Source organism: Rhinopithecus bieti, unplaced genomic scaffold (assembly GCF_001698545.2).
Source record: "Rhinopithecus bieti isolate Rb0 unplaced genomic scaffold, ASM169854v2 scaffold_2077, whole genome shotgun sequence".
Lineage (NCBI taxonomy): Eukaryota > Metazoa > Chordata > Mammalia > Primates > Cercopithecidae > Rhinopithecus > Rhinopithecus bieti.
The window spans coordinates 4,514,714-4,527,313 of record NW_016803882.1 but is presented as its reverse complement, the minus strand read 5'-3'; the positions used below and the strand labels follow the sequence as shown (position 1 = coordinate 4,527,313).

The following is a 12,600-nucleotide window of genomic DNA, read 5'->3' as shown; positions in this document are numbered from 1 at the left end:
TGAACACCTCAGCCTCTGGAGTAGCTGGGACTACAGGCATGTGCCACCATGCCCAGCTGATTTTTATTTTTTGTAGAGATGGGGTCTTGCTATGTTGTCCAGGCTGGTCTCCAACTCCTGGCTCAAGCTCCTTCACCTCAACCTCTCAAAGTGCTGAGATTACAGGTGTGAGCTACCACACCCATCCTAGAAATATATTTCTACTTTGTATTTATCAAGTAGCTTTGAATATATGGCCCATCATCTTCTTTACTGTTTCAGTTTCTTCCCCAGTAAACCAGACTAGTCTTCCTGACTCAGGTGGAGCTGAGTCACCTGGTGGTGAGGGTGGAGGAGTGAGAGATCTAAATTTAGTTGACATGATGTGAGAAATCAGCTTATCTTCCATAGAACCCTTCAGTCCAGAAAAATGCTGGGACTGAACCAATCATTTCAAAGATGCCCAGAACCAAAGCCCTTCTACCAACATATAACTCCCAATGTCAACCATCAGTGGAGATCCTGTGGCCACACTGGCCAGGAGGGACGAGGGGAGGAGAGTGTGAAGGGATACACCAGTTTTTCCAAATTGGAGTCCTTAAGTGCCTCGGGAGATCTTATTGAATTCTTAAAATATCATGCTTAAAATATAAATTGTTGCACCTGTAATCCTAGCTACTCAGGAGGCTGAGGCAGGAGAATCACTTGAACCCGGGAGGCAGAGGTTGCAGTGAGCTGAGATCAAGCCACTGCACTCCAGCCTGGGCGACACAGAGCAAGACTCCGTTTCAAAAAAAGAATTTCCATCGTTCCTACCTTTAAGGGTGTTTTCCTACCAAGAACCTCTGGTCCAAAGGGGAATGGGATGGGAGGTGTTCCTCACTTCCTGTCAATTTCCCCTTCAAAGGCTCTCCTTCTTTCACAGTCTGGTGCTGGAGGCACTTAGCAGGAGAGCCTTAATAAAATTAGGATCACCCATCACACCTCTCCCCTGAGCCAATGAATAGAAAGAACTATTGGATAAGTTACCATTATGCACACCTTTTTAAAAAAACTTTATTTTTCAGCATAGTTTTAGGTTCACGGCAAACTTGAGAAGGTAGAGTTCTGACACAACCCCAGCCCCACCCATACATGTATAGCCTGCCCCATTAATCCCAGCACTTGGGAGACCAAAGCAGGCAGATAGCCTGAGCTCATGAGTTTGCCACCAGCCTGGGCAATGTGGTGAAACCCAGTCTCTACAAAAAATAAAAAATTAAAAAAAAAAAAGTTAGCCGGGCATAGTGGTGAGTGCCTGTAGTGCAAGCTACTCTGGAGGCTGAGGTGGGAGGATGGCTTGAACCCAGGAGGTGGAGACTGTAGTGAGCCAAGATCACACAACTGCATTCCAACCTGGGCAACAGAACCAGACCTTGTCTCTAAATAAATAAAAACAACAAAACAGAAAGAATATACACAGACTATGTTCAAGGAAGAGTAACAACAAGGCTGATGAATAGTGTGTGCTGAAGGGGAGTATTTGAGTATGAGGAAGACTGAAACAAATAAGGCTAGACTGAAACACTTTATTTAAAAAAAATTTTTTTTTTTGAAACAGAGTAGTCTCGTTCTGTCGCCCAGGCTGGAGTGCAGTGGCACTGTCACAGCTCACTGCAGCTGCATCCTCAACTTCTTGAACTCCAGTGATTCTCCCACCTCAGCCACCAGAGTAGCTGGGACCGCAGGTGTGCACCACCAGGCCCAGCTAATTTTTGTGTTTTTTATACATGTGGCTTCACCATGTTGCCCAGAATAGTCTCAAACTCTTGAGCTCAAGCAATCCGTCTACCTCAGCCTCCTAAAGTTTTGAGATTGTAGGAGTGAGTCTAGACTGAAACACTTTGAATGTCACACTCTACTTTACAGAACTTTATTCTGTAAACACTGGAGACCAACAAATGTTATTAAGCAAAGAAATGTTCAGATTTACATTTTAGAAAGATAACTGTGACCGGAAGGGATGAACTTGAGAGTTAAATCAGAGCACTGTTTCTTTCAATAGACGCATGAGAATCTGAGGGGTGGGGAAGACAAGGCACATTAAAATGAAAATTTCTGAGTCCACCCTTTATTGAATCAGAATCTCTGGGCTCAAGGCCTGAGAATCCGCACGTTACATCTCAAAGGTAGGAATGATTCTTGTAGGCTCTAAAGTCTGAGCTATAGACTAGAATCAGAATGGCCAGTTAGGAAGCTTTTGTAATTATCCAATTAAGAAATGAAATGTCCTGGGCGCCACGGCTCATGCCTATAATCCCAGCAATCTGGGAGGCTCAGGCGGGAGAATCACTTGAGACCAGCCTGAGCAACACAGTGAGACCACTCATCTATACAAAACAATTAAAAAGTGGCTGGCCTTGGTGGCAGGCACCTGTGATCCCAGGTTCTTTTGGGAGGCTAAGGTGGCAGGACTGCTTGGGCCCAGAAGTTGGAGGCTGCAGTGAGCTATGATTGCGCCACTGCCCTCCAGCTGAGTGACAGAGCAAGACTCTAACTCAAAAAAGAAAAAGAGGGCCGGGCGCGGTGGTTCAGGCCTCTAATCCCAGCACTTTGGGAGGCTGAAGCAGGAGGATCATTTGAGGCCAGGAGTTCGAGAACAGCCTGTCCAACATGGCGAAACCCCGTCGCTACTAAAAATACAAAAATTATCTGGGCATGGTGGTGAGCGCCTGTAATTCCAGCGACTCCGGAGGCTGAGGCAGGAGAATCACCTGAACCTAAGAGGCGGAGGTTGCAGTGAGCTGAGATCGTGCAGCTGCACTCCAGCCTGGGTGATAGAGGGAGACTCTGCCTCCAAATACCTAAGTAAATAAATAACAAATCTATAGGCGGAAAACAACGTGTCAGTAATTGTTCCTTTGCTTTGGTGTCCCCGGGCAGAAGGCGGGCCCCCACCCCGGGGCATCGCACGACGCAGCTCCCTTCTCTGCAGACGGAAGTTTCCCCAGGCCTGGGAAGACGAAGTGGGAGGGACCCACCGTGCGAAGATCCTCCTGGCTTCCAGGGAAGGGAGGGCGGGCCTGCAAATAATAGCCGGGGGCAGGAGAAAGGCTCCCATTGGTCGGAGGGCGGGTGACGAACAAGGGGCGGAGTTTTCCTGGGGGGCTGGTGGGGGCAGTAAAAGGGAGGGGGTGTGCACCGCCGGGTGTCAGTTTCGGAACCCCAGCCAGCTCACCTCCGCGCCGCTGAACCCGAGCTGTACCTCCGGCAAAGGTTTTCCCTCCTCCCCCGGCTGAGGGCTTCTGGCGCCCGGGCACCCCCGCCCCGCGGTGCCCCACATTCCCCCAGCCAGGGGCCGTTGGCGCGTGCGCTCCGTGCGGCTCTGCTCCGCGGGACTTTGTTTGTTTCCTCCTGGTCCCTCTTTGTTGGGCTGAACACCGGCCTCGCCAAAGCCCCCCACTCCGGAGGGAGTTCGACTTCTCCAGCAGGGCGGCTGCAGCGCTCTGCCCCGACCCCGCCTGCGGCCCCTCACGCCGCCAGTGCTCCCACCCCGCCTTCCTGGCACCCCGCCTGCGTCCGTTCGCCCTAGGAAGCCAACCGCGACTTCATTGATGCACCCATTCCAGTGGTGTAACGGTGAGTCCCCGGGGCGAGGGCCGAGCCTACGTGGGGCTGGTGGGAGCCGCGGCGCGAGGCGCAAGGTCGGACAGCAGCGCGCTGGTCCTCCCTCGGGAACCAAGTTTCTCCTGAAATGGGACGGTCGAGAAGGCGTCCTGGCGCCCCACTCTGCTCTGCACAGCGCGGAATTTGAAACTATCCAGGTTTCACTCCAGGGCCTGGAAGGGGCCTTCGGACGGGCGGCGGGCCAGGGGCGTGGGAGCCGAGGGGTTCCTGGCCTTTGTGTGGCGTCCCCGCTCTTCTACCCCCTTCCCCTGCCTTTGTGCGCTCAAACTCTGTTCTTTGTTGTGGTTGTTGGAGGAGAATTAAATCCGCGCTCGGGCTGGGATCTCCTAGAGGGAGCTCAAGTTCCCGGCCTGAAACTTTGCAGGCTATTGTAAATATGTATACGGTGCAGCGTGCGGGACGGGGCGCGGGGGTGGCTTCCTCTGGCTTTGTTGGTTTCCCACGGGCTGCTGGCATGGCTTAGTGCCTGTGGAAGACTGGATTAAAGAGTCGCTTTCGGCCGGGCGCGGTGGCTCACGCCCGTAATCCCAGCACTTTGGGAGGCCGAGGCGGGCGGATCACCTGAGGTCGGGAGTTCGAGACCAGCCTAACCAACATGTAGAAACTCCGTCGCTACTAAAAATACAAAATTAGCCGGGCGTGGTGGCGCATGCCTGTAATCCCAGCTACTTGGGAGGCTGAGGCAGGAGAATCGCTTGAACTGGGAGGTGGAGATTGCAGTGAGCCAGGATCGTGCCATTACACTCCAGTCTGGGCAACAAGAATGAAACTACATAAAAAACAAACAAAAAGCCGTTTTCCTGAGTTGATAAACCCTTGCAGAGAGCTCCGCTCCCGGCTGCCCCTGGGATGCCAGGCTGGCCTGGCGGGAGCCGTCCTTTCTGGCCCCAAAGCCGGATTGGGGTGTCTGCTCCTGAGCCCAAGTGAAGGCTGCACTTCCAGACCCGACAACCCCTCGCCCCATTTCTCCCCAGGCCTGGGTGATGCTTCTAAGTTAGTTCATTTCACCTGAGGCTTTTTGGAGGTTCAGGTGATACTGGGTTAGGCTGGAATCTGATTCCTCAGCCAGCTACCCAAATGTAGGTGTTTCCGAGCGGGACACTTCAAAACCTTGGATACTAATCGCCCCCCTCCAGCCCCCCTGGGGTCCCACTCTTGACCGCGTTGTTCCGATGCTTGGAGAGTTTCTGGGAGAGAGAGATGGGAAGCAGCTGGCCTTATCTGTCAGTATGGCAAGCAAGCTAGTTACAAGGGGAAAAAAATCATTCTTGAGAGTACTTCTGCCAGATCTTGGATTAATTATGTCAAGAGGCTTTGTTTTAAGGCACGGTTTGGGTAGCATGTATACCCCACGTCCCCCCACCCCGCCTTCCTTCTTTTGCTGGTCAGATCTCATTTCCTGAAAATGAACCAAGCCGTATGTGATAGGCGGTTTTGTGGGAGAGGGGGCAGAGGATGGGGGTTGAGGAAGGCCCGTGCATCCTAGCATCTGGGAAAGATTCCCCTTGGCTGGGAAAGAGAAGCAGTTCCCAGATCCCCTGGTCTTTCTTGGCCAGCCCTTGTCTGACGTCATTCCTGCTCCCAGCCTGCCAGATGAGATGAGACATTCTGATGTCAACGCTTTCATAGGTTGGCGGAGACAATGGAACAGAGACTTAGGGAGAAATGAGGCAGCTGTTAGTAACACTGCCCTTTCTGGGCAGCCCCCTTTCATATCAGGTTTTAGACTTGCTGCTTTTTTTTTTTTTTTTTTAATTTTCTTAAGATGGAGTTTCACTCTTGTTGTCCAGGCTGGAGTGTAATGGTGCGATCTCCGTTCACCACAACCTCCGCCTCCCAGGTTCAAGCGATTCTCCTACCTCAGCTTCCTGAGTAGCTGGGATTACAGGCATGTGCCACCACAGCCGGCTAATTTTGTATTTTTAGTAGAGACGGGGTTTCTCCATGTTGGTCAGGCTGGTCTTGAACTTTTGACCTCAGGTGATCTACCCGCCTCAGCCTCCCAAAGTGCTGGGGTTACAGGTGTGAGCCACCGGACCCAGCCCATTTTAATGTTTTTTTGAGAGAGAGTCTTACTCCGACAGCCGTGCTGGAGTGCAGTGGCATGATCATGGCTCACTGCAGCCTCCAACTCCCAGGCTCAAGGGATCCTCCTGCCTTAGCCTTCCAGCATAGCTGTGACCATAGGTGTGTGCCACCACACCTGGCTACTGGCTAATTTTTAATTAATTAATTTACTTTTACTGATAGGGTTTCACTACATTGCCTATGCTGCTCTTTAACTCCTGGGCTCAAGCAATCCTCCCACCACAGACTCTCAAAATGCCGGAATTACATGCAGGAGCCACCTCGTCTGGCCCTCTTTGCACTTCTTAGAAAAGTGACTGAGAGATCCTGTCCTTTGACTCCAGTGAAGAAGCAACCCCTCCCCCACCCCTTCAGAAACTACCTGGAGTCCCTCTTTCCTGGGGCTGGTATTCTCTGTCCTTATATAGTTTTAAAGAAAAACCTTACTGCAATGTCAGCTTTTGACCAAGAGACTATTTTGCCATTTCTTTAATAGTAACACAAGCAAATGAACCATCTCCTCTTGACTGTGCTCTTCCCACCAACCTCTTTAACATGTAAAATACCAAGCTCACTGATTCAATCAGTGGGGAGATAAAGGGGAAGCCTTTATCAGGCGGGATAAGATGGTGGGGATAAACTGATCAGAAGACTTACAGGGGGCCATCGTGCTTGTGGAGTGCACAGATATCCTCTGTAATAGCTCTGACCAGGTTCTGCAAGTTCCCAGAACTGGAAACCAAAGGAGGTTTCAGCTCATAAACGGTGCCTGGAAGAACTAAGGCAGATAGGGGGTTAGACCCTCTTGTAACATCAAATACTGCTGAGGAAGGAGCTGAGAAGACAGCTGGGAGCACCAGGTCTCGTTGGAAGGGAAGTCCTAAGGCCCTTTTCCAGCATAGACTGAAGTTTGCCACTCTAGCCAGTCTGCCATGATGTCTTCATGGAAAATTGTTCTTCTTTGACCCAAAGAAAGTAAATATTTGGGTGGGAGTGGTGGTGAAAACCACTTTCTCTCTAACCCCTGCTGGAGCCTAGACACAAGGGACTTCCTGTTGGGCACAGCAAAGTTTAGTAGCTAATTATTTCTTTCATTTCAACTTAATCAAAAAGTCTTTCAGAACAAGAACTTTTACTTTCTGTTTTCCCACAATGTGTAGGTCAGTGCATAAAGCAAGCCCTCAATCATACTCGCTGGTTGACTGGTGATCCATTAGTGGAGGGCAGTTTCTGGGCAGTTTTCCCAAACATCAGTCCTGCTGCTTTGAAGTGGGAGGTTTTGCCAAGGGGACCAGGTTATTTTAAGAAAATGGGGAATTATTTATCTGTTAACTAGTTATTGAGAACAAGCCAAACTCTAGGCTAGGCCGGACACTGGAGAATATACAAAAGTCCAAGTTGGAGTCAGCAAACCTAGGAGGTTCAGGCTTTTTTAAAATTTTCTTGAGATGGAGTCTCGCTCTGTCGCCCAAGCTGGGGTGCAGTGGTAAAATCTCAGCTCACTGCAGCCTCTGCCTCCCAGGTTCAACTGATTCTCCTGCCTCAGCCTCTCGAGTAGCTGGGACTACAGGCGTGCACCACCATGCCCAGGTTTTTTTTTTTTTNTGGAGGGCAGTTTCTGGGCAGTTTTCCCAAACATCAGTCCTGCTGCTTTGAAGTGGGAGGTTTTGCCAAGGGGACCAGGTTATTTTAAGAAAATGGGGAATTATTTATCTGTTAACTAGTTATTGAGAACAAGCCAAACTCTAGGCTAGGCCGGACACTGGAGAATATACAAAAGTCCAAGTTGGAGTCAGCAAACCTAGGAGGTTCAGGCTTTTTTAAAATTTTTCTTGAGATGGAGTCTCGCTCTGTCGCCCAAGCTGGGGTGCAGTGGTAAAATCTCAGCTCACTGCAGCCTCTGCCTCCCAGGTTCAACTGATTCTCCTGCCTCAGCCTCTCGAGTAGCTGGGACTACAGGCGTGCACCACCATGCCCAGGGTTTTTTTTTTTTTTTTTTTTTTTTTTTTTTTTTTTTTTTTTTTTGAGATGGGAGTCTCTGTTGCCCAGACTAGAGTGCAGTGGCGCGATCTCGGCTTACTGAAACCTTCGCTTCCTAGGTTGAAGCAGTTCTCCTGCCTCAGCCTCCCGAGTAGTTGCGATTACCGGTGCCAGATGCCACACCCAGCTAATTTTTGTATTTTAGTAGAGATGGGGTTTCACAATGTTAGCCAGGTTGGTCTCGAACTCCCGACCTCAGGTGACCTGCCCACCTCGGCCTCCCAAAGTGCTGGGATTACAGGCGTGAGCCATCACGCCTGGCCTGAGCCTCACTTTCTATGTTGCCTAGGTTAGTCTTGAACTTCTGGCCTCACGCGGTCCTCCTGCCTCAGCCTCCCAAAGTGCTGGAGTTACAAGTGTGAGCCACCACACCCAGTCTGTGCTTTCTTATAATAGTACTTATCATATAATCAATGATTAGTGCACATTTGAGTTACAGTAACTGAATGATGTAAGACAGTTACTGAGTAAGCAGGGGCCAGAACAAATGATGGAGGTCATGAGTTCTGTAGAATTCAAGGAAGAGAGGTTATTGGACTATCACAGGCTTGATGGGCCTCAGAAGAGCATTTCAGGCAGGGAAAGCTGTGTGAACAAAGGGAAGCAGGTAAAGACAAGGTGGTGCAAGAAATAGTGAAAAAGACTGGCCTACGTGGGGTAGTATTTGAGAACTTTTAAGTAGGAAGTTGTGAAGGGACAGGGTGAATGTTTTAGGAGGACTTGAAGCCAGTCATGAGTTTGGAAAATACAAGATCAAAACGACTAGGAGGGGGCGGGGTACAGCGGCTCATGCCCTGTAATCCCAGCACTTTCTTGGGAGGCCAAGACGGGTGGATCGCTTGAGGTCAGGTATTCAAGACCAGCCTGTCCAACATGGTGAAACCCAGTCTCTACTAAAAATACAAAAACTAGCCAGACGTGGTGGTGTACACTTGTAGTCGTAGCTACTCAGGAGGCTGAGGTAAAAGGATTGCTTGAACCCAGGAGGCGGAGGTTACAGTGAGCCAAGATAGTGCCACTGCACTCTAGCCTGGGTGATACAGTGCAAGACTCTGTCTAAAAATAAGAAGAAGAAAAAAAGCAACTAGAAGGATGTGTCAGGCGTGTGGGGTAAATGAGAGAAGGAACTAGAAACGGGGTGACATCAACTAGGAAACAGTAGGAGGTGATGAGTGTTTGCAGTAGGGCTGTGGCAGTAGAATTGGACACAGTCTGAAAGAGGTTTGAATGGAGGCTTGTTGTATACTCATCAGTAAGGGATGAAGAGGACTGATGTCCAAGTTGACCTCCAGTCTTTCAAGCCAGCGTTCTGCTAAGTTGTGGTAGCACTCGTCGTTGGCATATAGAATTCTGTGGCATGTGAATGCATCCTGGCTCCTAACCAAGATGTCAGGAAAGTGCCTGGAACCCAAGGCCTGGGTACAGAGAACCCTTTGGAGCTGGGCTTTCCTAGCTATTTGACTGTGGGCGGGTTACTAAATGACTGAGTCTTTTTCCCCTTGGTGGGGGAAGTAACCTTTACTGTGGCAGTACAAAGATTAAATTGATAGCATGAGAATATGCTTAGGATGTAGCAGGTGGACAGCAAATTCCAGCTCTCTCATTCATCAAGAACTCCTCTCTTTCCCTTTCCCTTCTGCCATCCTCAGCCATTTTACTTTTCTTTTTTTTTTTTAGATGGAGTCTTTCCCTGTCTCCCAGGCTGGAGTACAGTGGCACGATGTCGGCTCACTTGCACCCTCTGCCTCCCAGGTTCAAGTGATTCTCCTGCCTCAACCTCTGGAGTAGCTGGGATTACAGATGTGTGCAACCATGCCCCGCTAATTTTTTAATAGAGATAGGGTTTCACCATGTTGGCCAGGCTAATCTCAAACTCCTGACCTCAAGCCATCCACCCGCCTCGGGCTCCCAAAGTACTGGGATTACAGGCATGAGCCACCAGCCACCATGCCTGGTCAAGTCATTTGACTTTCTACTGGGCTGCTCTCTTTCCAGCTACAGCTTGGCTACCACAATTCTAGGTGTCTCTGAGAGGCATGATCCCCCCCGCTGTGACTATAGCTTCATGCCTATAGTCCCAGCACTTTGTGGGGCTGAGGCAGGAGAATCTCGTTGAAGCCAGGACTTGGAGGCTACAGTGAGGCATGTTTACACCACTGCACTCTAGCCTGCAGGGACAGAGTGAGACCTTGTCTCCAAAAACAAATGAACTTCCTTTTCCAGCAGATCTCTTTGTTTCTTTGCTCAGAACCTGGTCACATACCCACCTGAACATCAAATACTGGCAAGGGGGAAAGGGAGAAGTGACTGTCATGATGGGTAGGCCAGTCAGTATTTATCCCTGAGTCCTGTGAGAAGGGACGCATCTAGTGGCTGGCCAGTGCTTTTCAAACTGAATGTGCAGGAGAATCACCTGAGGAGCTTATTAAAACGTAGGTCCTGGCTGAGTGCCGTGGCACATACCTGTAATCCCAGCACCTTGGGAGTCCAAGGTGGGTGAATCGCCTGAGGTCAAGAGTTCAAGACCAGCCTGGGCAACATGCTGAAACCCCATCTCTACTAAAAATTCAAAAATTAGCCAGGCATGGTGGCGTGCACCTATAATCCCAGCTACTCGGGAGGCTGAGGCAGGAGAATCTGGGATTCTTGAACCTGGGAGGCAGGGGTTGCAGTGAGCCGAGATCGTGCCACTGCCCTCCAGCCTGGGCAACAGAGCGAGACTCTGTTTCAAAAAAAAAAAAAGCATAGGTCCTGATTCATTTAGGCCAGGATGGACCCGAGAGTGTATGTTTCTAAAAAGCTCCCAGAGGATGCTGTTGCCATTAGGACCGCACATTGAGGCTTTGAGTAGAAAGAGGGAAGGTGACCACAGTAAGGGAAGTTGCAACCTCCTCCCCACCCCCATCGCCACTTTCTGGAATGCTGGCCCAGGACTTGGAGTGAACAATTTCTATTCTAGTCCTGGCACAGCTTGTCTTCTGGAGCAGGTGGCTTAATAATGACAAATGACCTTTGCAATTGTCCTTTGCAATTTACAAAGCATATTTTCTTACACATTCATTTTCAGTCCTCTCTCTATTTTGCTTGTTTTTATATAACAAAGTGAAGCTTAGAGGTAACTTCTTAAAGGTCATATGGCTAGCTAGGGAGAGGGGAGTTGGAACCCAAATAATAATTTCTCAGCTAAGGCTATATGGGTTCTGACCTGATAGAATTAAGTTCTCCAGTTTCTGCTCATTGCCTAAATTCTTTTTTTTTTTTTTAATAGAGATTGGGTCTCAACGCTGTCACCCAGGCTGGTGTGCAGTGGTGTAATCACCGATCGTTGCAGCCTTGTACTCCTGGGCTCAAGTGATCCTCCCACCTCAGCTTCCTGAGTAGCTGGGACTACATGGTAGTACATGCGCTACCATGCCCACCTAATTTTTCTATTATTTTTTGTAGAGATGGGGTCTTGTGTGTTGCCCAGGCTGGTCTTGAAGTCTTGGCCTCGAAAGATCACCTGCCTCAGCCTCTCCAAAGTGCTGGGATTACAGGCGTGAGCCATCGCACCCAGCTTGCCTGAATTTATTATCTCTTAGATGGGGATATTGTTTTAAGTATTTTGGATAGTATTCAATTTTGTAGATCAGATTTACTCAAGATTACATAGCTAGTAAGTGTTAGAACTAGGATATAAAACTGGAGCCACTGAATCTGAGGCTTAGGTGCCCGGAGCCTGCCAATTATTTCTATCCTGCTGACACAGTGCCATCAGCCCAGCAGTAAATTTCCAACCCTTATGATTTTTTTTTCCCTCTCCCTTTGCAGGGTGTTTCTGTGGCCTGGGACTGGTTAGCACCAACAAGTCCTGCTCCATGCCACCCATCAGTTTCCAAGACCTTCCACTCAACATCTATATGGTCATCTTCGGCACGGGCATTTTTGTCTTCATGCTCAGCCTTATCTTCTGCTGCTATTTTATCAGGTACGTGGATCCCTGGCTGAGCGGGGTGGGAGTCCAGCAGGAGGGAGGAGACCAGGGCTGTGGGGTAAAGTGAGCGAGGATCCCACAGCAGAGTCACCAGTCTTATACTGGAGGCACTACTTTGAGGACATGGCTGAGCCTGCTTTTCTCTAGGCCCCTGAGGGTCTGGTGTTTCTATTTACATCAGCCTATCAAGTTGTTCCTGAGCATATAAGGTCACCACGGGTTGGGCTGCATCCCACCACCTCGCCAGTTATTCTAAGGTTGCCTAGAATTTCTGTGTGACTGAGTCATAAAGTTAGCAGTCCCTTCCTTGTCTGTCTGTCTCTATTCCTACTCATGCCCTTTGGGTGGTCGGGAATAGGTGGGCATCAGTTATGCCAGCATCATGTTCCTTTGCCCTCCTGGGACCTGTTGTTAGCCCTCCAGATACTAATATTAGGAAGCAAGCCAGTGTCTAGAGAGCTACTTGGGGTTTTGTTTCGTTTTGTTTTTTTGAGATGCTCAGGCTGGAGTGCAGTAGTGCGATCTCAACTTGCCGCAACCTCCACCTCCCAGGTTCAAGCAATTCTCCTGCCTCAGCCTTCCAAGTAGCTGGGATTACAGGCGCACGCCATCATGCCTAGCTAATTTTTGTATTTTTAGTAGAGATGGGGTTTCACCATGTTGACCAGGCTGGTCTCGAACTCCTGACCTCAAGTGATCCACCCACCTCAGCCTCCCAAAGTGCTGAGATTACAGGCATGAGCCACCACACCCAGCCAGAGCTACTTGTTTATTCTGCCTTATAAGCTCTTATTTTTGAGAGTGGAAAAAAATAAAACCAAAACAAACCTAAAGAACTGTCATTTATTCTTTTTTTTTTTTTTTTTTTTTTTTTT

The 12,600-nt window shown here is 49.4% G+C and overlaps 1 protein-coding gene across 1 annotated transcript in view; it reads left to right on the top strand.

Moving 5' to 3' along the window:
- Window positions 1-3,126: 3,126 nt before the first annotated feature.
- RNF122 (ring finger protein 122) overlaps window positions 3,127-12,600 on the top strand; it is a 24,519-nt gene continuing 15,045 nt past the window's right edge. Inside the window, exons 1-2 of the mRNA XM_017857424.1 lie at window positions 3,127-3,597; window positions 11,563-11,719. Coding sequence (XP_017712913.1) covers window positions 3,573-3,597; window positions 11,563-11,719 — 182 coding nt within the window. The 5' untranslated portion in view covers window positions 3,127-3,572. The remainder of the gene's footprint in view (window positions 3,598-11,562; window positions 11,720-12,600) is intronic.